At 39.5% G+C, this 26,275-nt stretch overlaps 1 protein-coding gene across 1 annotated transcript; it reads left to right on the forward strand.

The window, feature by feature from the left end:
- Positions 1-493: 493 nt before the first annotated feature.
- On the forward strand, positions 494-2,249 carry LOC136862789 (protein BTG2). Its single transcript, XM_067139048.2, has one exon. The coding sequence runs from the start codon at positions 758-760 to the stop codon at positions 1,286-1,288; it is 531 nt and encodes a 176-aa protein (XP_066995149.1). The 5' UTR covers positions 494-757; the 3' UTR covers positions 1,289-2,249.
- The last annotated feature ends 24,026 nt before the right edge of the window (positions 2,250-26,275 follow it).

The raw sequence follows: 26,275 nt of genomic DNA on the forward strand, positions 1-26,275 counted from the left end.
TCTGCTAAATACTCCGTATTTAATATCCCCTAAATAACACAAACCTGCACAGTTAAAATTATTTTCTAATAGGCACATATGAAAAACATCAGAGTATAACAGCTACAGCAACAAAGAACACAGACCGCTTTTTCCCATTTGTTCTCATCGTATCAAAGTTTAGAAGTCTTTCAGGGAAGCTAAGCCTTAGCGACTCTTTGGCAACAGCGCACATCCCTTCTCTCATCCTTCTGACCCCATAATAATAAAACTATGGAGGGGAATGGCGTGATCCTAGCTTTGTAGTGGGGACGGTTTGTTGTTTTGGAAACTTTCCCCTCCTGTTTCTCTTTCTCCCTCAACCTACTGGGGACTTTGTTTACGTACACGACCTCGGAGGGGAACTGTAGGGGAGGGGCAACGTCTATGGCTATTGGTTGTGACGTATCAATCCCCCTCTCCAACCTGCCCGTTCTGTGTGACGCAAACGCCAAGCGGAACAAAGTAGCGAATGCGGTGAGAGATTGTTAGTAGACTTCGGGACGTAGTGAGAGTAAGTTGTGTGAGGTTGGTGGTGTGTGGTGCTTTGTGGTGTGTGTGAGGAAGACTTTGTTTCGGACTTAGAACTTCTATGTGCATTGCTGTATTACGAAGCTAGTCGAAGCCAAAGTGTCAATAGTAGTATGTGATATTTCCTCCGCGCATTTACACCAGTTGTTCAGTTATACAACGCCAACTTATACGCTTATAACATTTACGTTCAAAAGAACTGCTAACAATGCGTCTTGAAATCCATTCGGCTGCTAATTTCTTGGTTCATCTCCTTCGTCTTCACCACAATGGTTTAAGTGAAACTCAGTTAGAAATGTTCAAAAGTTCATTGACCGAGGTGCTTCGACGACGATACCAAGACCATTGGTTCCCTGAGAAGCCATCTCGAGGGTCTGGCTACCGTTGTCTCCGTATTAACGGAAAAATGGACCCCGTCATCGCACAGGCTGGCGTTGCAGTTGGACTGCCTTCTGCGTATTTGCACAGCCTTTTTCCCTCTGAACTGACTATGTGGATTGACCCCGCGGAAGTTTCCTACAGGATCGGCGAAAATGGTTCCATTTGCGTTCTCTACGAGGACACAAATCCTTCGTCAAACTCTGAGGAGTTCCTAATGGAGAGGGGAAACAAGTCTGAAAGCAGCAGCAGCAGCAGCTCGAGCACGGGATGTAAGGAGTCTCTTCGCAACATGGACCTGTACCTGGATACCCGAGGAGTGCAGCCCTTCGAACAACTTGCTGCGTTCGTGTCCAGTTAGGTGCTTTGTAGGATTGTCCTCATTTTTTCCTATCCAGAGAGACTCCCCACCGTCCACGAAAAATGACGATTTCTCCCATCCACATTTGTATTTTTCCCGCCGTAACCCTGTCAAATTTTGTAAAGCCCTTGTGATCTCATTATATTTCAGTTCACTTCTACATGAACTCCATTAAGCTATTTCCACTCGTCTTGTCACGCAACTCCCACTCTACAAAGTCATGAAAGAATCAGGGACCAAAGCACGAAATGGTGAGGCCTAACCCAGACGAAATTGCCAGTCGTGTTTTTTTTTTATTTTTGCTATGTCACTATGTCACTTGGGAGAAAAGACTCAGATCTCTATATTTTGTCTCCCAAATATACATTTTTGTAAGTCTGAGAGAGAATGCAACAAAGTCTGTTATTGTCGCTGTAAATTAAGGAAGTGGATGGTGTGCATTTATTGTCTTCAAATCTGTGATGTAAATAAGAAACAGGGCTGACTAATTTGCCAGGGTAAGCGAATTGTACTTATATATATATATATAAAAAAATAGAGTTTATACATTTATTGATAAATATGAGTTAACTCATGACTGCCATAAATGTGAAGGAAGTGACATAGTATGAGAGAAGTGATAGACTGCAAGTTGGACTTAACTTTTTTCATGAATACGGTACAAAGCTGGAAACAGCAGTCTGTGATTATTCTTTTGGTTGCAGTATTTTTGTCACTGGAACTAGCTCAGAGTTATTCTTTTTACCAGTCAAATCTTAATGTTTTTAAGTTGTTAGTTTCCAGAGTGATTCATTCGAGACGTGTTTTCAAAAGTTTAAGAATTATATTGTAATTGCAATGTATTGGTGCATATGTGTATAATTTCCTTGTACATAAATCCTTGTTTATGAGAAGCTCGTCAAAATTCTTAGTGCAAGCTATTACTGTTTTGTACAGAGAATAAAGCGTGTATTACAGCTAAGTTGTGAGTGTTCATCTTCTTGGAGTAGAGTCAGTTAAATTATTTTGCAATATTATGTGAACGATATGTATTCCAGATCTTCACATGATATTGCACAGATGCCTTGCCTTATTTTCATAGTCCATCAATCTCACTTGTATGCAGTTAAGTTAGTGCCCTTGGGAAAAATTTAGCCAAATCTCGATCGAATGTGGTGATGTGTGTAACTTGGATGAAATACCAGCGAGTGATCTTATAGCAGTTCATTCTGGATGAAGTTCACATAATTTGACATACAAGAACGAAGTCTTGCTGCTGAGGAAGAATTTCTCTTTGGTGGGATCCAGTAATCAGGTAAGTATAAGAAACAATTTTCCTTCTATTTTCCAGGATTCTTGGGTACTTGATTGCAACAACTTTGGAGGAAAGGAGAAAGACAAAGGCTTGAAATGTGTTGCCTGGGTTCAAGCTTGATGGAGCTTTTTTTTTTGTGTTTTTGTTTTCGTTCCATATTCAATGCCTTCAGATAGTATAAATAGTCTGGGTTTGTGAATATGGTTCAATGTAATTAAATTATATTTTATACATCCTGATTTAAGTTTAAAGTTGAGGCATCACTTGGTTGTACTGTAGAAGTAGGTCTAAAAGTTCTTTCAAACTATCAGTAATTGTGAACAGTAACTTAAGTCCAGTTCACTCATCATTAAAGTAGGTCTATGAAAAATATTGATTTAATGAGAGTTTTCTTAAGATGTTTTGGAAATTAAATAAACTTGTTTTGTGAAATAACTTTACATGTCCATAAACATAAATTCATTGGTGTTGTTAATGTTGCTTGGGACATAATTGTATGGGTTTCTGAATTCTTAATTCGAATTAGGCCTACACATTGAGTAATAGTGAAGTTGATCATTGTGGTACAGGGAGGTCCTACTTAACAAAGTTTCTAGTATCCATAAGTCTTCATTAAGATTGTACAATTCTTTGATTTTTTTAACTCCACCATGGTCATCACTGTTGTGTATACACACACGAGTTGCATACTATATTTGCATCTCTGACTCAAATTCAGATTGATTGACTTGATTTTCTGAATTTCTTTGATATTAAGTTGCACAATATCTTAGCCTAGGAACATCAGAATTTCACTGTTCATCTCTCATTTACACTGAACATTTTTAGCTTAAAATCTCATCAGCTCTACTCCTAAAAGTTGCTCGGAATTGGTTCCCGAAGTTGTCCTCATTCGGTCACTTTGCATCCTATCGTACTGAGATTTTCGTTATTTAGCCCATGTTATTTATGGATATTAATTTGGGTGGATTTTTCAACCCTCTTCTAGTGGTGTAGAGTACCAGAATCTGGTTGCATATAATATCTTCTGAATTATGGTGCGCTTTGTTAACCTGATACAGGTTTTGAATGTAGCTTATGGTAATTTTGTACGTATTGTCCTTATCCGAGCATTGACTCTAGAACTTTGATTTCAGAACTATGATTATCTTGTATTTATATCTTCCATAATTTACAGCAGTTATTTATCTTGGTGCTACATTTGTAACCCTTGGGAAAATATGTATGTATTCTCCCATTGTCTTAATCTGTTTTGATCTCCACTTACCTGTGGAACATTTAAAACTGTTCATTTCCTAGCCCCTTTTAATTCATTAAAAGAATCTCTACTGCTGTAAGATTGTATTTGCGTTTAGAGGTGTCGTCCTCTTCAGCCAATGCAAGCTTTTTGTTTTTCTTTCTTCGTATAATTGGTATGGTTAAGGTTTAACAGATGAGTTTTATTAATATTTCTATGAACAGTACTGTATCATACAATACATCCAGTGTAAAAGAAATACTTATTTGGTTATCCAGAGAGCTTCTCTATATTTCAGGACTAGATACAAAAATTATTGCATTACAACTGACTGGTTTACTTTATTAAACTGAAGCTCTTTATCATGATTTTTGAGGAAATGTGACATAATGATATTTTAGAAACCTCTTTGGAATTGTTGGAATTTATACCTAGGAAGGTGTTGATGTTATGAAAGGTAGGGCAAGATCGAGACAGCAGCTTTTAGATAGGGACAAAGCAAAGTTTCTCAGAGTAAGTCAGATTTCAGTGGGATACGTCTGTGCAATTTTCTGTTTCCATGAAGCCTGTGGTAAGCCAACGTGCTCGTGCTGTATGTTTCTTTTTTCTCCAGTAATCCAAAGTTCGGTATCTCCAAGGTTCCTCTATAGTCATTTTCACTTAAATCAGTCATTGCCATATTTTATTGACAGTATTATTTTCTGTGCATTCGGTGCAGCAGGGTTGTAATGTTTCTGGGCACACAAATTTGGAAGAATGTGCACAAGAAATCTTACGTATGCAATTTACTTGCATCTCGATATGACTCCGATGTGACACTCTTGTATGGGTGAATTTTTTCGCTGAATTCATCCCAGAGCTCCAGCGATACAGATTCCATATTCCTTGGGAGTATCTTCATGCTGTAGGCCTAACTAAAATTATTTTATAGACATTTGTTATCAATCGTGCTGGGCTGAGAGGCTAAGGTGGTTGAGGCACTGGCATTCTGACCCCAACTTAGCAGGTTCAATTCTGGCTCAGTCCGGTGGTATTTGAAGGGGCTCAAATATGTCTGCCTCATATCTGTAGATTTACTGGCACGTAAAAGAACTTGTTTGGGACTAAGTTTTGGCACCTCATTATCTTTGAAAACTATTAAAATACAGGGACATTAATTTATCTATTCAGGGGATTGTCATTCGCCCGGTTGCCTGCATTGTGAGCCTGTCTCTTGCCAAGCACTTTGCCGTATTGTGCTGCTCAGCGCCACAAGTTCCCTTCCTTTGCAGTCTGCTGAGAGCTTTATCAGTGTAAGGCTCAGTTTAGTCAAATGTTCACGTGTTTAGTGCTCGGTGTGTTGTTCTAATGCCATTTTCATTACGTGAATGAGTGTACGTACATAATACCTTCATAAAATACAGGAAATTGTGGGAAAACACTCTGTTATTCGCTGCCGGGGGGCACTGGCCGCATTACGGCAAAGTGCTTGGCGGGTGATAGGCTTGCAGCACAAGTGACCGGACGAGCGGCGATCCCCTGAACAGGCAAAATAATTTCCCTGTAGTTAGTGGTATGAACAGCCAATAACATCATTATTATTAATTATTAAACATACATTATTTCAGTTGGGAGTTTAATGCTCTCTGTGTAGACTGGATTTTAACAGGCCACCTTCAGATAGACCTCTCTCTGTGTTAGTGGGATAACTTGGCTCTACTTCTACTGATCGGTCACCGCTGATATGCATTTAGGGGTGTTGCTCAGGTTGCAGTTTCCCTATTAATTATTTTACTTAAACTTGGCCTTTTTAAAAATTATTTCAATGACGGTAATTTGTCAAAAGATTTTCCTTTGCAAATTATTCCCCTTTCTATAAACAAATATTTGCCCAAATTTATCCTCTTGAATTCTGACTTTAAACTAGTTTAATGTTAATAGTTAGGGCTATGCATATCTGCAAGGACAAATAGTATGTTTTGGGAAGTTATTAACCAGTTTAAATATAGTAACAAGTTACTATGCAATGGATGGCATGTTTCATTACTTGGATTTCTGCCTTTGAATTTCAGTTCATTTCTATTTTATTCCTAGATACTGGGGACCTGGATTATGGAATTTTTGGTATTGGACTCCACTATTAACTCCCAAAAGAAGTCTTGTTTCCTGCATTGATGTATTGTCTTCATAGTCCAAGCATTTCCACTCCATTAGCTCACCTAGATTCAATTGTGCATATTCAAAAGTAGTTTTCCATTGGTAATCCTTGGCTTGCTCATATCTTTGAACATGGCTTGCCACTCGTAATGCATCTCCCAGCTTGTCGATTTCCATGTGGAGATTTAGAAATTCCTTGTACAGATATACAAACTTCGTAGTCATGTGGATCCCTGGAACTGGGGCCTCTCCTTTAATTTAATGTCAAGATTGCGTCTAGAGCCATTCACGTTCTATAAGGTGTTCATTGTGACCTCCCGTTCACATCTTCCTCTCACTGGTCGTCACACTCCTGTTCCATTCATTCCTTTTATTGTCTTGTTTCAGCATTATAAAATCACAGTGGCCATTGTTTCTACAAATTTGTATTTTTATCACTGATGGATTTGATAATCTTAGGTTAATGCACATCTGCTCTGTGCCATTTTTATTCTTTCTTTTCTGAAGGCTGTTCCATAATGTATTGACATGCTTGTTCACTTCAGGTGCAGAGAACTAGTAGTGCCCGTATTATTAGTCTTGGATTTTATGTCGTGGAGATTTGTATGCATCCTTGTTCGGTGCTGTAAAAGACAGCTTCTAGTTTTATGCAACTGTTAATATTGTGTTCATAGCCGCGGGACATCCTGTTTGGTGTAGAATCTGAAGCTCTGAAACATGAACTTTCATTTCAAAAATCCTATGTGCATTGTCAGGGTTTAAAACCATAGCAACCTTAGTAAGAAGCCAGAAAGTATGCTACTCTCTTTCTCTTAACTTGTTGCAAAATAAACTGCATAAATTGGTCATCAGCGTTAGTGTGTCTTTCATCAGGCTTGAACCATTAAGTTAGGAATTTTGTTGGCAAGCTAGTTTTTTTTGTTTGCTGTTAGCTTTACGTCGCACCGACACAGACAGGTCTTATGGCGACGGGGGGGGACTGGAAAGGAAGCGACTGTGGCCTTAATTAAGGTACAGCCCCAGCATTTGCCTGGTGTGAAAATGGGAAACCAGGGAAAAGCATCTTCAGGGCTGCCGACAGTGGGGTTCGAACCCACTATCTACTGGATACTGGCAGCACTTAAGCGACTGCAGCTGTCGAGCTCGGTGGCAATTTAGTGTGAAAAGAGCTAAGGACAGGGGAAGCATACAAGTAGCTGGGTTCGTATACGTACAGTTCTTAATCTTATTATCACATTGGAGACGGAGCCCGAGTGTGTATCGGGGTGGGGTAACAGCTCAGACTGACCGCGCCCGAGGCTAACTCGGGCCCGCGTATTTGTTATATTGTCAACACAGCCAGGACGAGAATCGCTTGGAAAGTATGCATACCACTTTAAAGAACTTTTATAACAGTTATACCGTGCGTTTGTGTCCTCTGTCGTTGTTTTCTCGAACTTATAGCAGTTTATTTTTGTTGGAGTTCGCTTCTGCATTCCATGCTTCCAGCTGCTCAAGGTGCGCACTTTCAGAGTTTTGTTTACATCGTGCAAAGTGTTTAGACTGCGTTTTGTTTCTGCTTCTGGATCATTGAATGAAGGTGGAATTGTAGAGATTTTTGAAGACGGTGGTTCAGAAGAAGAGATAGATGATTCAGATTTAGACCCTGATCTCGAACTTTGTGTTAGTGATGAAGGTATTTTTTAACCTATTCTATCATATTCCACCCAGGTGTGATTTTTAACTTTGTGTTGTTTTTTTTTTAGCTAATGTTTTATGATCTTTATATGACTGGATTTTCATTTAGAACGAAGTGATGCAAGCGATGATAATTCAAAGGCAGGGACTGATTCACATTCGCCGGGTACTTTTGGTGATCTGGATACACTTGCAAAGCCTGTGCTGATAAAGGAAAAGTGGAAAATGGGAAAGAAACGAGGAAAGAGATATACTGGTGGTATCCAATGTGTTCTGTAGCACTTTGTGTCCCTGATTGCTTCAAATTATTCTGCACTCAAGCTCATTATTTGTAAGACTTTGTTGTCAGATTTTTTTTTTTTGTTTTGTTTTTGCAAAAGGCATACCGTTGGAAAATGTGTAATGTAAAAGTATTCAATAGATCTTAATGTAACCTTTTAATCTGTAGAATACACTTTTAATTTTTTGATGATATATATGATTTACAATTGCAACGAGTACGATGCGCATTGGTATCACCCAAATATCACTGTAAAATTTGTCACAAATAGAACATAATAATTGCTTTTACACATATCAAGTGAAAAATCCCTGACAAATTAAGAAATGCCGTCGTTATTTGAGAAATATGAAAACATACTTAAGGCTTGTAGACAGGACTGGTTTATGACGTACTGCACTGCTGGTGCCGTCTTTTGTTACTTTCTTCAGGTCCAGGGCTAGCACCGTGGAATGGAAGTGCTATGCCTGTAGGTTCTCATTATCTTTGTCCATATGACTAGAACGGCCAGTTCAAACAGCAAAATGGAGGTCAACAGAAAAATAGCATGATCCCTGGACCAATAAATATTTTTATTTCTGTTCGAACGAAAGTAGCTCGATCCCTGGACCAATAAATCACTAGTCCACTGAATTTTTCTTATGTACATTGGCCATACCATTTTGTCGCCTATTAAATATTGCATATCGCGATACAATTCATGAAATGATGGTGTTTGACAAGTGAAGCAATGAAACGAAAGCAAAGAACTTCAGTGAACACAGATATCACACACGAAATCGTTGAAAGTGTAAGACAAAAGACATAAGTGTGTCACTGTGAGTGCAACACCAAATGTACTTGTAAAGTGGTAAAGTACGTATACATAATATTCTCCCAAAATCAAATATTTCTTAATTTGCCAGGGATTTTTCACTTGATATGTGTAAAAGCAATTATTATGTTCCATTTGTGACAAATTTTATAGTGATATTTGGGTGATACCAATGCGCACTATACCCAATTGCAACTTGCATACTATTTTCTACAATTTTTATGTGTTAACCCAGTTAGTTTTCACATTTGATTACTTGCACTGATAACCAGAAGTGGTATTTACTTTTAATGGAAATAATCACAATGTGTTGAGAGAAGTCGTCCTTTATATTCAGTGGGCTATGATTAATACCATTTTGTGGGGCGTGGGGATTTGAATTCGGGGAAAGCACCATGGAAGCTGTTGTGCCTTTGCTTTCTCATTTGTTCTAGCCTTGCCTCAATTAAGTATACTAAGGTAATGGAAGGAGTGAGTTGTAGGAGCGGCTGTCATATTTCCTGTACGTAATTTTCTTTCTTATGTGTAGAATTTGGGTACGTTTCCTCCAGTAAATTAGCCATCTGATCATTTTGTGATTTTTGAGGTGGATGCGACGTTTCATCACGTTACAATTTCCGTATTAGTGCGTAATTAATTAGGATGGAACAATCATATCGTACTGCATGCTTAAGAGGGAAAGGGTTTTGCAATGTTTCATTGTGTGCATAATGAAGTAGGTTGGAACATCCCTAATATATAGTTGCTCTGAAAGGACAGCGGAAGCATATAAGGTACTCAAAAGAATGAGTTGTAGGACCAGCGACTGCGAATCACTTAGAAAATATCTAAATAATATATATTTTAATGTACAGTACTATATTCGATGAATTTCATTTCAACAAAAATAACTGACCTCATGATATTTCATGTTACTTGCATTTAATATTTTATCAGGCAATTTTAATTATCAAAATATAATTTACCTCTCATGTAGATACTAACTCGCAGCAAACGTATCTACCAGTACCATGCACTTATTCTTCTTATGAGTGAGGGTACTAACTTATATGGTCAGGGAGGAAACGGTTTCATTAATAATAAGTTTATTACCGGGCGAGTTGGCTGTGCGTTTAGGGGTGCGCAGCTGTGAGCTTGCATCCGGGAGATAGTGGGTTCGAACCCCACTGTCGGCAGCCCTGAAGATGGTTTCCCACTTTCACACCAGACAAATGCTGGGGCTGTACCTTAATGAAGGCCATGGCCGTATCCTTCCCACTCCTAGCCCTTTCCTATCCCATCGTCGCCATAAGACCTACCTTTGTCGGGTGACGTAAAGCAACTAGCAAAAAAAAAAAATTCATTGCCACCGAATGGTCATAATATATACACTTAAATACACTCAGATATACATCAATAATAATATACAACAAATGCATGTGAAACATAATCTGTTATTGACACACTTGTGTCAAGCTTCCTTTTCTACGAACACATTCGATGGCATGGTATATATCACATCTTTGGTCACTGATGACACATACGCAGCCTGGTCCTGGCTTGTGAAATCCCAAGGTTCTGCATACCTTATGGTGGAACCCGTGTACGGTGAACCTGGTCACTGTATGCCTCGCGCGTCGAATCCCTGTTTATCATCGCATCAGTTGAGTAAACCTCATCCCATATCGTAGCCCTCTTTGATTGCAGTTCCTGTAGCAGCTCCGTGTAATTCCTTGTCGCTGAAAGTAACAGCCTAAGTCTTATGTCTTCAGTGAAATAATGGAGTTGTCTTTTTTTAGGGATGTTCCCATAATAGTTCTAGACCATATATGGCTATTGGAACGACTTTCGTATTAAACAGAGCCATGGCTGTCGCCAAAGATAGCTGTGGAAGGTGTTTAATATCACTAATGCTTCATACAGCTGCGATGACTCCCAACTTTAGGTGTATTGTGAATGTTGTTCGTGTTACCTGTATTATTATCCCTGGATATTTGTATTGGTTATTAATTTGTAACTTTTGTCCTTTACGTAGGATATAATCATCCTTCGATAATTTTCCTCCCCTCCTGAAAACAATTTTGTTTTGTTCGCATTAAGGTCCATTTTATATTCTTCTGCCCATTCCACGATTAAGTCCATGGCAACTTGCATTTCCTCTTTACTCTGAGACGCAAAAGCCATGTCCGCATATATGTATATTTGATCACCTGTGTTTGCTTCTTGATTTCTTTGATTGCATCTTGCGTGAAGATATTAAACAGCAGAGGACTTAATGTGTCCCCCTGTAATACCCCATTTGTCTGCCGGATCCACCTTGATGTGCAGAGATTGTTACTTATTTGAATGTAGTTCTCCGAAAATATGTTAATAACTAGCCTTGTGAGCCATGTACGACCAACGATTTCGTCTAGTTTTCTAACAAGCTTTAACCTATCTACTATATCAAAAGCCTTAGAGTATTCAATAAATATTATGTACATTTTGCCTTGCTTTTTTCCTGGTTGTTTCATGAATATCTTGCAGGAGGCATTCCACTGCCATCAGAGTCGATCTCTCAGCTCTAAATCCAAATTGTTCACCAGGGAGAAACGGGTTTAGTATTCTATTGATTGTCTGAGTTATCAGTTTGGTGAGAATCTTAAAAGCTTCTGATTCAAGGGCAACTCCGCAATACGATTCAGATTTGTTTACTTCTCCTTTCCCTTTGTAGAGTATCTTAACCTTAACGACTGATATTCTCCGTGCATTTGTAATATTTCTTGTTTCCAGACACTTTTTAATCAGTTCTAACCACACTGTTTCTAGATAAGGGAGAGATGTCTTCAGATATTCATTGCAGAGGCCATCTGGGCCTGCTGCCTTGTTAGAGTGTGCACCTGAGATCACTTTCCTTACTTCTTCTTGAGTGAAAGGACTGCATGGTTTAACTTCTCCTTCCATTGTAGGTATTAAGCCTTGTTTACATAGTAGGGCCTATTTTTTCCATGTAGGCCTACACCTTCCAGATCTCCATTGGTATGTCTGCTGGGAATCTTGGTTGGTGTGGATGCAATACTTTATAAGGGATTTCCTTCATTAGCTTCGGGTATTGTACTTCCTATGTAACTGGCTTTCTTTTCCTTCAAAAGAGTTTTGTATGCCTTTCTAGCAGATTGATATTCTGCTAGCTGGACGACCGATGTGCATACTTTGTTTGGCTACTCACATTTTCTTCAAAGTTGCCTGTCTTACTTGGAAGCACTTGCTATCGAACCACTCTTTAGCTTTACGGTTACCATTCTACGATTCAGTCGCTTCTTTTTTGTAGTCCCCCATGAAAAGTGGTGCTTCATCGATCTTTCCCGCTCTGGTGGATTTAATGATGTTTTGTTAAGTTACAATCGCTGTAAGCGTTTAATGAAATAGGATGCTCCCCACCTTATGTACTATGTGCATAGGGAGGGAAAGTGTGTGTAGGGATGGAAGGGTTTAGATGTCAGTTTCTCCAGTGGTTCGTGGTGTGGGTTACTGAAGTCTCGTTCTAGTTCGTGAGCCATGGGGAAACTGCTGAGTGTCCTAGTAAGTGGTCCTGATTGTTGGGATACCAGTTGCTATGGAGTAGGAGTGGGCATCTCCTGCTGTAATTCAAATAGAGTTTCGATCATTTCTGGTTGGTTATACATAAACATATAATATTCCAACGTATTAATACACTGTACAGCTTTTTGATGATTAGGTGGCTCCTTGGGAACTACTTCCTAAATAACTTTTTGTATCACTCGCATCAGTTGTTCCATGAACACCACTGTGGACTTCCAACACATTATCGAATTTCTAAAAATGCCAATGTTTGACAATTCACTGCAAAAGACTACAGGAGACATCTCAATTCCTTGGTTAACAACATCTTTTCTATGCGGGATGGTTCTTCTTGTGGCACGAATTCTGCAGGATAGAAATGTTTCACAATTGTTTCCTTAGACACACTTATCCGAGCAACATGGATCCAGCAAATTCCATCGAGGACTGTTACACTCCGTGTAAATTTAACTCCATTCCTACTTATCTGTTGCATTGATGAGGGCCTGCATTAAATGTTTCCTGTACAGTAATTTGTAATTTCACAGCTTGAACTATCCCACTGTTGAGCGGTTGGACTTCACTAGTTCAGTAGTGAAGCATAAATTTTGGTGTGACATTTGATAGATTTAGGTCTACGTGGCTTGTAGCATTATGGACAAAGTACAGTATTTTAAGCTTAGCCTTCTTCATTTTTAGATAAATTTTTCTTAACGGCTCATCAGAAATATCACCTGTCATCTAAGCTTTTCTGTTTTGATGCCAAGATACAGGAAGAATGTCTTAATATTTTTAAATGCTCTTGTAATGACAATGTTAAAATTGCTTGCACTAAACCATTACACAGTACCAAAACAAAATCAAAGTCTTGAACCTGTCCAAACTGCTATTTAAGGGCTGTCCAATGTCCAGAGCATTTTTAACATGCAAAAGTACAGGAGATTAAATGGTGCATTCAATACATGTCTGATCACAAGGGGTGTCCAGGGTATAGAAGTGTCCAAACTGAGGGGTTTCGCATTTGGCCTATGTCAAAACTTGGTCTTAGTGGCAGCCTGTTATGCTTAATATCTTAGAACCTGTAAACGGGTGCAGTGAGTATGATATGAAAATTAGCCTTTCCAACACTAAAGTGATGCCAGTACGGAAGAAACATGAGAGAACTGAATGTGTACTTGGAAATACAAAACTGGAACAAGTAGATCATTTCAAGTGTTTGTGTTATCTCCCTGAGTGGATTCAGTATATCTTATTCAAAAGTTTCAAGTAGCAGACATGAAAGGTGCATGAATGATCATTTGAACCTAACAGTTACAGATTAACTTGGGTTGAAACTGAAAAGAGATGCCTTCCATTAACAAAGAATAAACAATGGTAAAGACAGGTGGTAACAATGGTAGGATGGTACTCGGAATGAGGAGATAACGGATAAGCTGGGAATGAACTAGATGGGTGAAGTGGTACGCAAAATTGCCTTTGTCCGTGGGGTTATATGATGCGAATGGAGGATTATGGACTGTCATGGAGGGTAAGAGAAAAGTTGAGACAAAGACAAAGATGGTTGCACTCTGTTTCTTATGATTTATAAACTGGGCTACATAAGAAGTTACAGATAGGGGTTGTGGAGCCATTTAATACATTGACAGAGGCTTGAAAACTGAATGCGGAAAGGCATAACATTCTTTCCATGAAGATGTATGTTCTTCAGTGCAGTTTTTTTGCTAGGTGATGTCTGGGTCAAGGTTACTCATAAGAGCTATTTGCCTGCCAAAATTTCTGGAAGTTGGATGGAAAAGAAAATGTATAATTAAGTGTATAGGTTACAAAAGCATTATGTAAGTCTTCTGTAGAATATAGTAATAGTGATTTCAGGTTTTCTTCATAAGTTCGTTGATACCCAGAATGTGTAGGATACTTTATACTTAACTTGTCATGGATAAAGAGACTTGCTTTTCATGTTGTTTACTTCTGCATGGGTTGCAAATTGGGAGGGGCGGGAGATGATGCTTACACATATAGAGCCGGCTGGTGAACACTGTGACAACCTGATTACCTTTTACTACTTGGTAAATTGCTATTGCATTCTAGTGCCATAGGACCTATGTGCTTGACAAGAAATTTTGACATCTTTTCCCAGACTTAAAGGCAGATTTGCATTTTTTTTTTTTTTTTTTCAGATGACCTCCCATTGAATGAATCTGCTTTATTTGTTTAATCTATATTCTTTTTGATTCATTAACTGCTTGAGGTAAAAATCTTGTTGGTGGCATATAACTCTTATCCCTAAAATCTCATTACTTTTGAATTCAGTAAAGTAAAAAGTCTTGATACATGGTTTAGTAAACTATGCTTAGTTCCAGTTCTGAACCTTTTATTGACATTAATAAGTTATTTGAAAACATGGCTCGTTAGCTTACTACAGAACCAATAAACACATGTTCAAGTTCATTTGGCCTTCATATTACTTTTCACATGAATATCTCTTGTGGGTGGGTGTCATCCAAAAATTTCTGTATCGTAATGCGACAAAATGCGTGATGGAAGTGACATTGCATTAGTCGTTACCGTAGGCCTTGGTTGCCAGATGTGCTGCGGCTACAATTTCCTTTGACGTAGAGTTGCAGTTCTCTGTGGTATAACATTGAGTTTCATTTATTGAAAGCCATATTCATGATCATTAGCTTTTTGCAAACAGAAATGTTTCACTTTTTTACATTCTTTCTTAATGTATTGTAGTTACGTATAAAATTAATGTGTTTGGCTGCTTGAGACACTAAAATTAGGTTGTTTAGAAGTACTGCACATGTTATATTAGGTGGTTGTGCACACTTCGTGATTGTATACAAGTTGTGATTGTTGTGGAATTTTCAGTAGTATTCTGTAGCAAGGGGGGTGTGTGTGTGTGTGTAGGTATCTCTTTTATCTTCACCTTTCTTTTCACTGGGAATTAAATGCATACTATTAATACAGTTCAGTTAGCTCCAATATTTTGATATGGTGTGTAGGAATGCGAGCATCCGTTAATCTATTTGAACCATAGGTGTCTTTCCTATTTTTTATTAAAGGACAATGACATAACGACCCTATTTTGAAATTATGCATGTCTAAATTCGTAAGCTGTAAACAGCAGGATGTTGCAGTTCTATGTTGAGAAGTCTCCTACTAAATGCTATTGAGATGGAATCATGTTGTCTGCTAAGAAAGAGGGCCAAAAGGTACACGGACTTAAGATTCTGCTCCTGTGATTTTTTTAAAGTTTTTTTTTTTTTAATTTGCTCATTATCTTCGGCCTACTGACAAGGTGAAAGTATTAGAAGTTCTTGTGCAATAGTTGCTCTTTTCTGACATTTTGCTGCATGCAGCGTCTTAAAAGCTCAATACTTTCTCCTGTGTTTTGTTGGTTTATATTACAAAATTGTGGAGATATTAAGGAAGACTCCATTCTCTGTCAATACAGTGCAACTGTTTGGATAATCTTTATTTATTGACATGTTGAATATAAATGGATCCTGCAGAACCTGTAATGCTGACCTATATACTGTATATATAAAATATCTTGTCCTGACTGATTTATCATAAACTGGTCTTTGGAATCTCATGTAAAAGTAAAGAAACATGCATAATTTGTTTTCTGAAAATCCACTTGAGGGGAGGACAAAAGAGGGCGAATTTTTAAAAAGAATATAGTCTGTCTGTCTGTTAGGTCATCAGCCCAGAGGCTGGTTGGATCCTCAAATAGCACCACCAAAGGTTATGCGGTTATAAGGAAACCTCAAAAACCAATGGCAGCACCAAAATGAGGCGTACTAGGCAAGATGAGGCGTGAGGTAGTTTGCCATTGCTTTCCTCACTGGGTCAGAAAGTACTGTTGCAGCACAACTGACCCTATGAGCAGCACCTTTCATAACACTCTGATGCACTAGTCGTGCTCTGAATGTCATTACTCAGCACTACCCATACCCCAGCAACTTCCATATTGTCACAGCCATGGATGTTGACTGGGACTTCGGTGGAAGCTACACTTTACTCTAGCCTGTGCCAAGAGATGGATGCAAAAGTACTGCATCCATCAAGAAATGACAGCAGGCAGAAGAATATAGTATATCTGAAAAACCTAACATGTTACAGATGTGAAAATTGGTATTTGTAATCTCCTTTAAAAATAAATGAAACATATTGTTTGTTTTCGGAAAAAGCACTAAAAGGGGGGGGGGGGGTAAAAAAGAACTGAGATGGGACTTGAATTTTTTATTAGGATAAACTGAAGATCTTCCAGGCATGAAAATTGATATTTGGGATCTCCTTTAAAAATAAGGAAACACGTATTTTTTTGTTTTCGGAGAATCTACTTAAGGGGTTTGTACGAAGGTCTGATGAAAGGGTTAATTCCTTTTATGAGGATACTTATATCTCAAAAACTGGAGATGTTACAGGAATTAAAATTTTCATTTTGAATCTTCCTTATAATTAAAAAACTCGTATCTTTTTGTTTTCTGAAAATCAACTTATAAGGGGACGGGGAGGGAAGAAAAGGAGGAGGATTGGAAAATTATTGGAATCTCAGAAACTAAAAAGTTACAGTCGTGAAAATCGTTATTTGGAATCTCCTTTATAAATAAAGAATAAGTTTTTTTTTCTTTTCGGAAAGGTCACTTAAGGGGACTGCGGGGGTGAGGAAAGAGTCAGTTTATTTTTGTAAGGAAACTTACATCTCAATAACTGAAGATGGTACAGCTGTGCAAATTGGTATTTGGAATCTCCTTTGTAAATAAACACGCTTTTTATTTTCGGAGAATTCATTTAAGGGTGGATGAAAACATGTGAAAAAGGAATTGAATTCTTTTCATGACGGTTCTTACAGTATATCTCAAACACTGAAGATGTTACAGACGTGAAAATTGGTATTCGTAATCTCCTTTAAAGGTAAAGAAAAACAGTGCAATACAACTGTAAGGGGTTCGACTGGAGGGGGGACCGGGTAGCTGACGACCTCAATATTCATTTCTCTCAAACCGTTGGACGTACGAGCTTTGTCCTACATGCCTTAGATTTTAAATAACAACTGGTCTTAAAATACACCACTAAGGTGTTTTGACCGGGATGATATGGCCTGAAAACATAAATATCTCTCTGAAACTGTTTCATTTACGAGGTTGAAATTCCACATGATCGTTACTCCTATATCTAATAGATCTGAAATCAAAAGTGGTCTTAAACAATGCACCCCTAAGGAGTTTTGACTGGGGGAGTATGTAAGGCCCGATGATAAAAATATCCATTCCTCTGAAATCGCTTGGGCCGATGACCTTCGATGTTAGGCCCCTTAAAACAAGCGTCATCAAGAAATCGCTTAACATACGAGGTTGAATTTTCGCGTGGTGATTACTCCTCACTGTCATACATTTGAAACAAGAAGCGGTCTTCAAACAATTTCACCCCTAAGGGGTTTTAACTGGGGGGTGATGTCCGATGACAAACATTTATTTCTCTGAAACCGTTCGACTTACGAGGTTGAAATTTCACATGATTGTTGCTTGCTGCTATATATCTTAGATTTAAGATAAGAAGTGGTCTTGATACAACATATTCCTAAGGGGTTTTGACCGGTGTTTGGGACCTGATGATAAAATACTAATTTGTCTGAAACCGTTTGACGTACGAGGTTGAAACTTCACATGATGAATGCTCCTGTATATCTTATATTTTAACTAAGAAGTGCCATTAAAACAACACACCGTGAATGGTTATAACTGGGGCAGGGGTGGGGGGTTCTGCTGCCATAAATATTTCTCTGAAATCGTTCGTCATACGAGGTTAAATTTTCACATGATGGTTGCCCCTATACGTTTTAGATTTTAAATAATAACAGGTCTTAAGACAACATACCCCCAAGGGATTTTGTTTAGGGGTGAAGACTTATGACAACATTATTCATCCCTCCAAACCATATGTCGTAGGTGTCAGATATGATAGTTTTCAAAGTATTTCACATATAGGGATTGGGATTATGTAAAAGTTGTTCAAGTTGTAAGACTACACAACAGCCAAGGTACTCGGCTTAAATTCCGACTCCTTTTCTTATTGCCAAATAAAAAGTTATTTCTAAGACTCAGAGGTTTAACTTCAACAATCTCGAACTTGATACATTAACCGGAGGAACATTTTTCGACTCTAGTGCCATTAATGGAACCTACGAATTCTTGCGAACGTTGAATGTATAATATTTAAAGTTTTAAACCTCTCAAATTACCAAACACTTTCCTCAAGCTTAATACATATAATAGGCCTAAACAATAAAGAAGGTTTCAACTCGATTTTTATCAGAGATCGGTGCTGCCCTTATGCACACTAAATTCTATGTCTTAGGTTTTACATAAGATGTGGTCTTAAAACAATACACCCCTACTCACTTTTGTGAAGCCGTTTGAATTACGAAGTTAACATTTAAAATCGTAACCTTGGTGTTAAATAATAGAAAGTTTGAAACAAATTTAACTCCTCGGAGATTAAAAGTGGTTAAGATCTCAAAACAGACATATTAATTCCTTCCTCGAAACCGTTTAACGTACAAACACAAAATTCCAAATAGCGGTATATATTTTAAATCCCAGGTGTGAATTAGGACATATTTTTAAACATCCCACTCCTAAGATGTTAAATGGGGTTATCTCCGCAAACTATATTATTCATTCCTCAAAAACCGTTTGACGTACAAATTTGCAATTTTACGAGAAGGTTATTCGTTTATGTCCTAGATGCAAAATATCGTATACTTCAAAATATTTCTCCCCTAAGGGGTTTAGATGGTGGTTGACTCTCAAAAACACAATATCCATTCTTCTGAAACTGTTTCAGACACGACCTTAAAGTTTTACATGTGTCCTATATGTTTAAGAATTTTTTTAAAAAAAACATTCACTACCTAAAACAAACATTCATTCCTCCATTACTGTTTGACGTATATCTAAATTTCACCGGTTGATCACTTTTACATCCTAGACGTTAGGTTTAAAAACATTCCAAATTCTTCTGTACGGGGTTCAAATGAATGCTCATTCCCCCAAAAAGCGTTTGACGTATGAACTGAGGGTGTATTTTACAGGCTCAGTTGACATTGGACTCTCCTAAATATAAATTTTTGAAAAGTAACTTTCTTTCCTTCTTCCTTTTTTAATCTGTTCATCCTCCAGGGTTGGTTTTTCCCTCGGACTCAACGAGGGATCCCGCCTCAAGTGCAGTGTCCTGGAGCTTCAGGCTCTGGGTCGGGATACAACTGGGGAGAATGACCAGTACCTCGCCCAGGCGGCCTCACCTGCTATGCTGAGCAGGGGCCTTGCGGGGGATGGGAAGATTGGAAGGAATAGGCAAGGAAGAGGGAAGGAAGCGGCCGTGGCCTTAAGTTAAGTACCATCCCGGCATTTGCCTGGAGGGGAAGTGGAAAAACCACTTCGAGGATGGCTGAGGTGGGAATCTAACCCACCTCTACTCAGTTGACCTCCCGAGGATGAGTGGACCCCGTTTCAGCCCTCGAACCACTTTTAAAATTTCGTGGCAGAGCCGGGAATCGAACCCGGGTCTCCGGGGGTGGCAGCTAATGACACTAACCAATACACCACAGAGGCGGGCTGAAAAGTAACTTTCGATTTAAAACCGTAGCTAAGCACGGGTATCTTGCCAGTGTTTTAATGTTCCAGTTGACTTCACGTTTTTGAATACAGAACGCACTATGTGCGGCTCTTTGCGTCTATTCGCATTCTCCATTTTACAGTGTGATTCAATTGAGTTACGCTACCTGCAACAGGATTGTTTACACAGCCTCCGAAAGAACTTCCACATCCGCAGATAAAAAACCTACACTTGTGTGAGTGTTATTATCATTCGAATATATGTTCCACGTGTCGCTTTCGAATATTTCTCTGGGACACATAATTGTCTTCTTTGAAGCACTGGCAGGAATGAAACTTGCGTTGTCAGGCATAGTCTGAACACCTGGAGCTCAGAAAGCATGGTCATTTCTTATATTCGCATCGCAAGCAACTCCTATAGGATTTTCGTTATCACCTGCTTGACTTTTCCTGTGATTATGGTCATTTCCAGTCGACTTCGTTTGCCAGTCCGCTTGTATCTGCCCATATTACTACAAAGAAAATAAACACATCTCTTTAGCACCTTGTGAGGAACAATAAAACATAACTGTTTACCACGCTGTTGAGGAACAAGTGGTGTTAATAGTCCGCTGAAATAATTGGGTTTGTTTAGAAATTTATCTTTGGCCATTTGCGTTTTAGAAACGCAGAACGCCGGGCTGAGTTGCTCAGACGGTTGAGGTGCTGGCCTTCTGACCCTAACTTGGCAGGCTCGATCCTGGATCAGTCCGTTGGTATTTGAAGGTGCTCAAATACGTCAGCCTCGTGTCGGTAGATTTACTGGCACGTTAAAGAACTCGTGCGGGACATGAATCCGGCACCTCGGCGTCTCCGAAAACCATAAAAAGTAGTTATTGGGACGTAAAGCAAATATCTTTATTTAAAAAAAATAGAAACGCAGGAAAGAAACTCAGCGGAAAGGGGCGTAACATATTCTTGCAGTTGGTTGTACTTTATATGCAAGATGGGACCTTATTTTTGCTCGAAATTGTTATAAAACTTCATATTTTTGCTCTGACTGGAAAACGAAAAAATAAATTTTTGACCCTGATCTTGAGTTGCAGAGCCTCCGTGGCTCAGGCGGCAGGGTGCCGGCCACTCACCGCTGGGTTCCGTGGTTCAAGTCCCGGTAACTCCATGTGAGATTTGTGCTGGACAAGTCGGAGACGGAACAGATTTTTCTCCGGGTACTCCAGTTTTCCCTGTCATATTTCATTCCAGCAACACTCTCCAATATCATTTCATTTCATCTGTCATTCATTAATCCTTGCCCCACAGGAGTGTGACATGCTTCGGCAGCTGGCACTATTCCTATCCTCGCTGTTAGATGGGGATTCATACCATTCCTGATCCGGTCGAATGACTGGAAACAGCATCCTTTTTCTTGTCAGGATGAAGTATGAATACAATAGAAGAGATGTTAGTGTAATTTCCACTACTTCCCAGTTCCACATGTACCGAGCTCGATAGCTGCAGTCGCTTAAGTGCGGCCAGTATTCAGTAATCGGGAGATAGTGGGTTCGAACCCCACTGTCGGCAGCCCTGAATATGGTTTTCCGTGGTTTCCCATTTTCACATCAGGCAATTAAGGCTGTACCTTAAGTAAGGCCACGGCCGCTTCCTTTCCATTCCTAGATCTTTCCTATCCCATCGTCGCCATAAGACCTATCTGTGTCGGTGCGACGTAAAGCAAATAGCAAAAAAGAAAAAAAAGTTCCACATGTATCGTGTACATTTGGGCATAGTGGCTGCTTACACCCTTAAACCTCCCGTCAATAAAAAACAACGTTCTTTCTCAAAAAATTTCCTTGCCTAAAGAATTGGTGAAAATTAACATTCTTTCATCTGTGCCGTCATCTGGAAGGAGAAAGCTCTTTACGTCAAATATTTTCAACAATTCTTCATTGAGGATGATTTCTGATGCTAAATTCAGTTCTTTCTGCACTCCATGCTCCTTATTACTCTCACAGTACGTTAACTATTTAATATTTGCGAACTGCGATGTGTGTGTTACAAGGTTATATCCTTTGTTATGCAAATTTTGAAATTCTTCAGAATAAATCTGAGGCATGGAAGAACTAGGCTCTTCTCTAGCCCGTTTCTTTGCACGAAATATTGCTTGTTTTACATCCAGTTGAGCCTCATCAGGTACTCAGTCATGATTTACAAGTATCACTACTTCATTGCCTATAATAAGTAAACAAATAAATGAAATTCGTAATTAAATACTAATAACAAAAATAACAAATATTTAATAATAACAATTACTTTGGTTGCTAATAAATACAAGCACATTAAGTTAAAAACTGTTTTACACGTTTCATGACACGTGCTGGGAGACGTTAAGTTCGTCAATTCGGGAAAAGATAGAATTGGGTCTGAATAGTAAACATAATGTATTTTAATACATTTGCACCTAAAGTTTAAATGAATCAGAGTGAAAACCTTATAGAACGGTTTATTTATTAAAGTTATTAAAAACAGAGCTCGATAGCTGCAGTCGCTTAAGTGTGGCCAGTATCCGGTATTCGGGAGATAGTGGGTTCGAACCCCACTGTCGGCAGCCCTGAGGATGGTTTTCCGTGTTTTACCATTTTCACACCAGGCAAATTCTGGGGCTGTACCTTATTTAAAGCCACGACCGCTTCCTTCCCATTCTTAGCCCTTTCCTGTCCCATCATCGCCATAAGGCCTATCTGTGTCGGTGCGACGTAAAGCAACTTGCAAAAATAAAGTTATTAAAATCTCTTCAAATTAAGTTGTGTTACATACCTTTGGTACGAAAAAAAAATTCCTTCGCATTTCTTCGTTTTCTGCTTCAACAAATCCATGTGGTAACCCTATTTTTACGAATTCCAAATAATCTGTGACTATAATCATGCAATAAGGCACATGGTTTACCTTTCTCCCTCTTGATAAATCCCATAATAGCACAGGAACGATTAATGAACAGGAAGAAACATACAGACTAAAAACTCAGCATTATGGTAGAGCTAACGTTCTGTATGCCAACTCGAGCAGAACTGGATTGGTGAGAGGGGTGGAGAGGAAAACCCTGGAATAAGCTGGCACTCTTCCCATACATTTTGTGTCCGCAATCAACACGCATCCCGTCGGAAACGTAATTGTGCAAGTGCTGCGGCCGAACTCGTATTGTTTTACTGTTCTTTGGCATGCTTGTGTGTTGGGACGTTCTGTGTCCGACTTCATGGCTAAATTCTTTGGTCAGAGAGGCCCGGGTTCGATTCTCGGCTGGGTCGGGAATTTTAACCATCGTTGGTTAATTTCGCTGGCACGGGGGCTGGGTGTATGTGTAGTCTTCATCATCTTTTCATCCTCATCACGACGCGCAGGTCGCCTACCTGTGTCATATCGAAAGACCTGCACCTGCCGAGCCGAACATGTCCTCCCGGCACTAAAAGCCATACGCCATTTCCATTTGGGACGTTTTTGGAATAACGTTTGGATATTTTTTCGAATATTGGTTGATTCTTGGGATAACTACACCTCGTAATCTGCTGGCCTTCTGGATGAGCAGCGGTCGCTTGGTAGGCCAAGGCCCTTCAGGGCTGTAGTGCCATGGGGTTAGTTTCTTGGGATAACTACGTCATAAATTCGTATGGTCCTGTAGCAGTATGGGGTTATTGCTAGTATTCGCTGCAAAAAAAACTGCTGGCCGTTCACCATTTTGATAGTAGTGGCATGTCAATGAAACATCATTACCGGCATTGAATTCAAAAGATATCTCAGGGAGGTGTGCTTTTTCTTTGGTTGACTGTCCGTTGATATAAACCACGGGCTGTTCTGCAGTGAATATATTATCGTAAAAAGCAACATAACTGCTTCTTTGGTGTAGTGGTTAGTGTGATTAGCTGCCACCCCCGAAGGCCACGACATTTGAAAAGTGGTACGAAGGCTAGAACGCGGTCCGCTCAGCCTCGAAAGGTCAACTGAGTACAGTAGGGTTCGATTCCCTCCTCAGCCATCTTCGAAGTGGTTTTCAGTGGTTTCCCACTTCACATCCGGGAAAATATCGGAATGGTACCTAACTTAAGGCCACGGCTGCTTCCTTCCCTCTTCCTTGTCTATTACTTCCAATCTTCTCATTCTCCCACAAGGCCCCAGCTCAGCGTAGCAGGTGAGATCCCTCGCTGAGTCCGAGGGAATAAGTAACCCAGGAAGGAAGCGGATTAAGAAAGATAGAAGAAAAAGAAAAGAATGCATGGCTACTGTTGAATAGCAGGAAGGAGCAGGGAGGCGGACGAAACAAATGTTTGTTGTCTTGGACGTGTCGTCTCAAAACTCACGAGTCCTAAAACTCACGAATTCCAGGAAGACGATTAATAAGAATAGGTTTCTCTACCTGGACTAGTCTCAAAACTCACGAGCAGGGCCAGTTTTTCTTTGAATGGATAAATGTCCACCCTTTTAATCATGGGATAATGGAATACTTTTAATAATCGAATAACTTCCATCCGATTATTTAAATAATGGAATGAGTTTCAAATATCATTCAGTTATATCGCACAGAATAATCGGATGCGTCATGAGTAATTTTTTTTCGGTTTAAGTGTGTCGGTTAGACAATCTATTGAAATAAGCGAATAGATGAACTCTTACGAAAAATAGAAATATGCCTTTTTTCCGAATGAATCTGCAGGTGTTGAAACTAAATGAGTGAATTAACTGTCTTGTTCTTTAATATATCTAAATAAAATTCCTTACTGAATAATGGAACTAAGTCCCAGTACTACCAACTGACAGTTTCTTTTAACCAGCAATGGGCAATATACCTACTATAATTTTATGTCGTCCGTCTGCATACATAAATTGTTAGCTTGGTGGCCTTTGGTCCAGGGGGTCCCGGGTTCGATTTGCGGTCGGGTCGGTGATTTTAACTTTCATTACTTAATTCCTGTGGTTCGGGGACTGGGTATTCGTGCCGTCTTCAGCATTAGCCTTCATCTTAGGAAGGGCGTCATCCTCACAGACGTACAGGTCACCTATACGGCGTCAACTCCAAAGACCTGCACCAGACCTCCCCGGAGGCCGCGCATCATTATTATAAATTTATGTGAAAGCTAAAAAATGCATTCTGTTAGCTTTAAGACAACACCAAAATATTTCGATAGTGATGATGTTTGTTGTTTTAAGGGGCCTAACATTGAAGGTCATCGGCCCCGCAGAATATTTAATTTTTTTTTTTTTTTTTTTTTTTTTTGCTACTTGCTTTACGTCGCACCGACACAGATAGGTCTTATGGCGACGATGGGACAGGAAAGGGCTAGGAGTGGGAAGGAAGCGGCCGTGGCCTTAATTAAGGTACAGCCCCAGCATTTGCCTGGTGTGAAAATGGGAAACCACGGAAAACCATTTTCAGGGCTGCCGACAGTGGGGTTCGAACCTACTATCTCCCGAATACTGGATACTGGCCGCACTTAAGCGACTGTAGCTATCGAGCTCGGTGAATATTTTAATAATAATAACAATACACCTCGGTCTCTTTCAAACAACAGCCATTATTCTTTCCCTGTGGTTTGGAGTGGCAGAATAATTAGAATGTTTACTTTAGCAACCAGTTTGCAGTCGTGAGTTTTGATACTATTTGTAACTAATTTTAGCCCGTGAGTTTTGAGACGTAACCGTCTTGGAAGTGGAAATTAATGAAAGATAATGGAACCTAGTGGAGTGGTCGCGCGTGTTTACGCGCTACGACTATGGAGTTAAGCTCTGTAATCGGGACACGAATGGGTTCGAACCCCACCGTGAGCTGTCCTGAGAATGGTTTTCTGTGGTTTCCCATTTTCACTTCCAGGCAAATGCCGGGACAGTTTTTATAGGCAACAGTAGATTCCTTCCACCTACTTACCCAATTTAATTAATCGTCATTAACTCCTCAACTGAGGTTGGAGTCAGGAAGGGCAACCGGCCGTAAAACATTCTCATCCTTACCCCGTATCAGGGAACGGGACCAAGTGGTAGATATCCAAAGGATCCTGGGAATATGATTATTGGGAACATCCGTTGTACACCTACGTTTCTTTACTGATGCCCCCTCCCCCACCTATCCCTTATCCCCCTCCACACACGCATGGAGGACAAGAACTTGTATTTGGTAGACTCATGGAATATGGAGAGCAACTCTCGAATTGTCGTCCTGATTGCGGACAAGTGGGTACTGAAGGGGATGATTTGGGTTTGGCACAAATTAATGAGTCCAGATTACGGACAGTCGCTTAAGCGAGGATATAATGAGCAAGAATATATCATTTTATATAGGCTATGTCACGCTACTTACCTAGGTGGATTGTGGCAACAGTATGCATCACTAGAGGCACCTACAGTCTTCTTAAGTACTTTAGA

This window comes from Anabrus simplex, chromosome 2 (genome assembly GCF_040414725.1).
Source record: "Anabrus simplex isolate iqAnaSimp1 chromosome 2, ASM4041472v1, whole genome shotgun sequence".
Classification (NCBI taxonomy): Eukaryota; Metazoa; Arthropoda; class Insecta; order Orthoptera; family Tettigoniidae; genus Anabrus; species Anabrus simplex.

Excerpts from the sequence above, each read along its gene's own strand:
- LOC136862789 (XM_067139048.2), top strand. The coding sequence starts at position 758 with ATGCGTCTTGAAATCCATTCGGCTGCTAATTTCTTGGTTCATCTCCTT.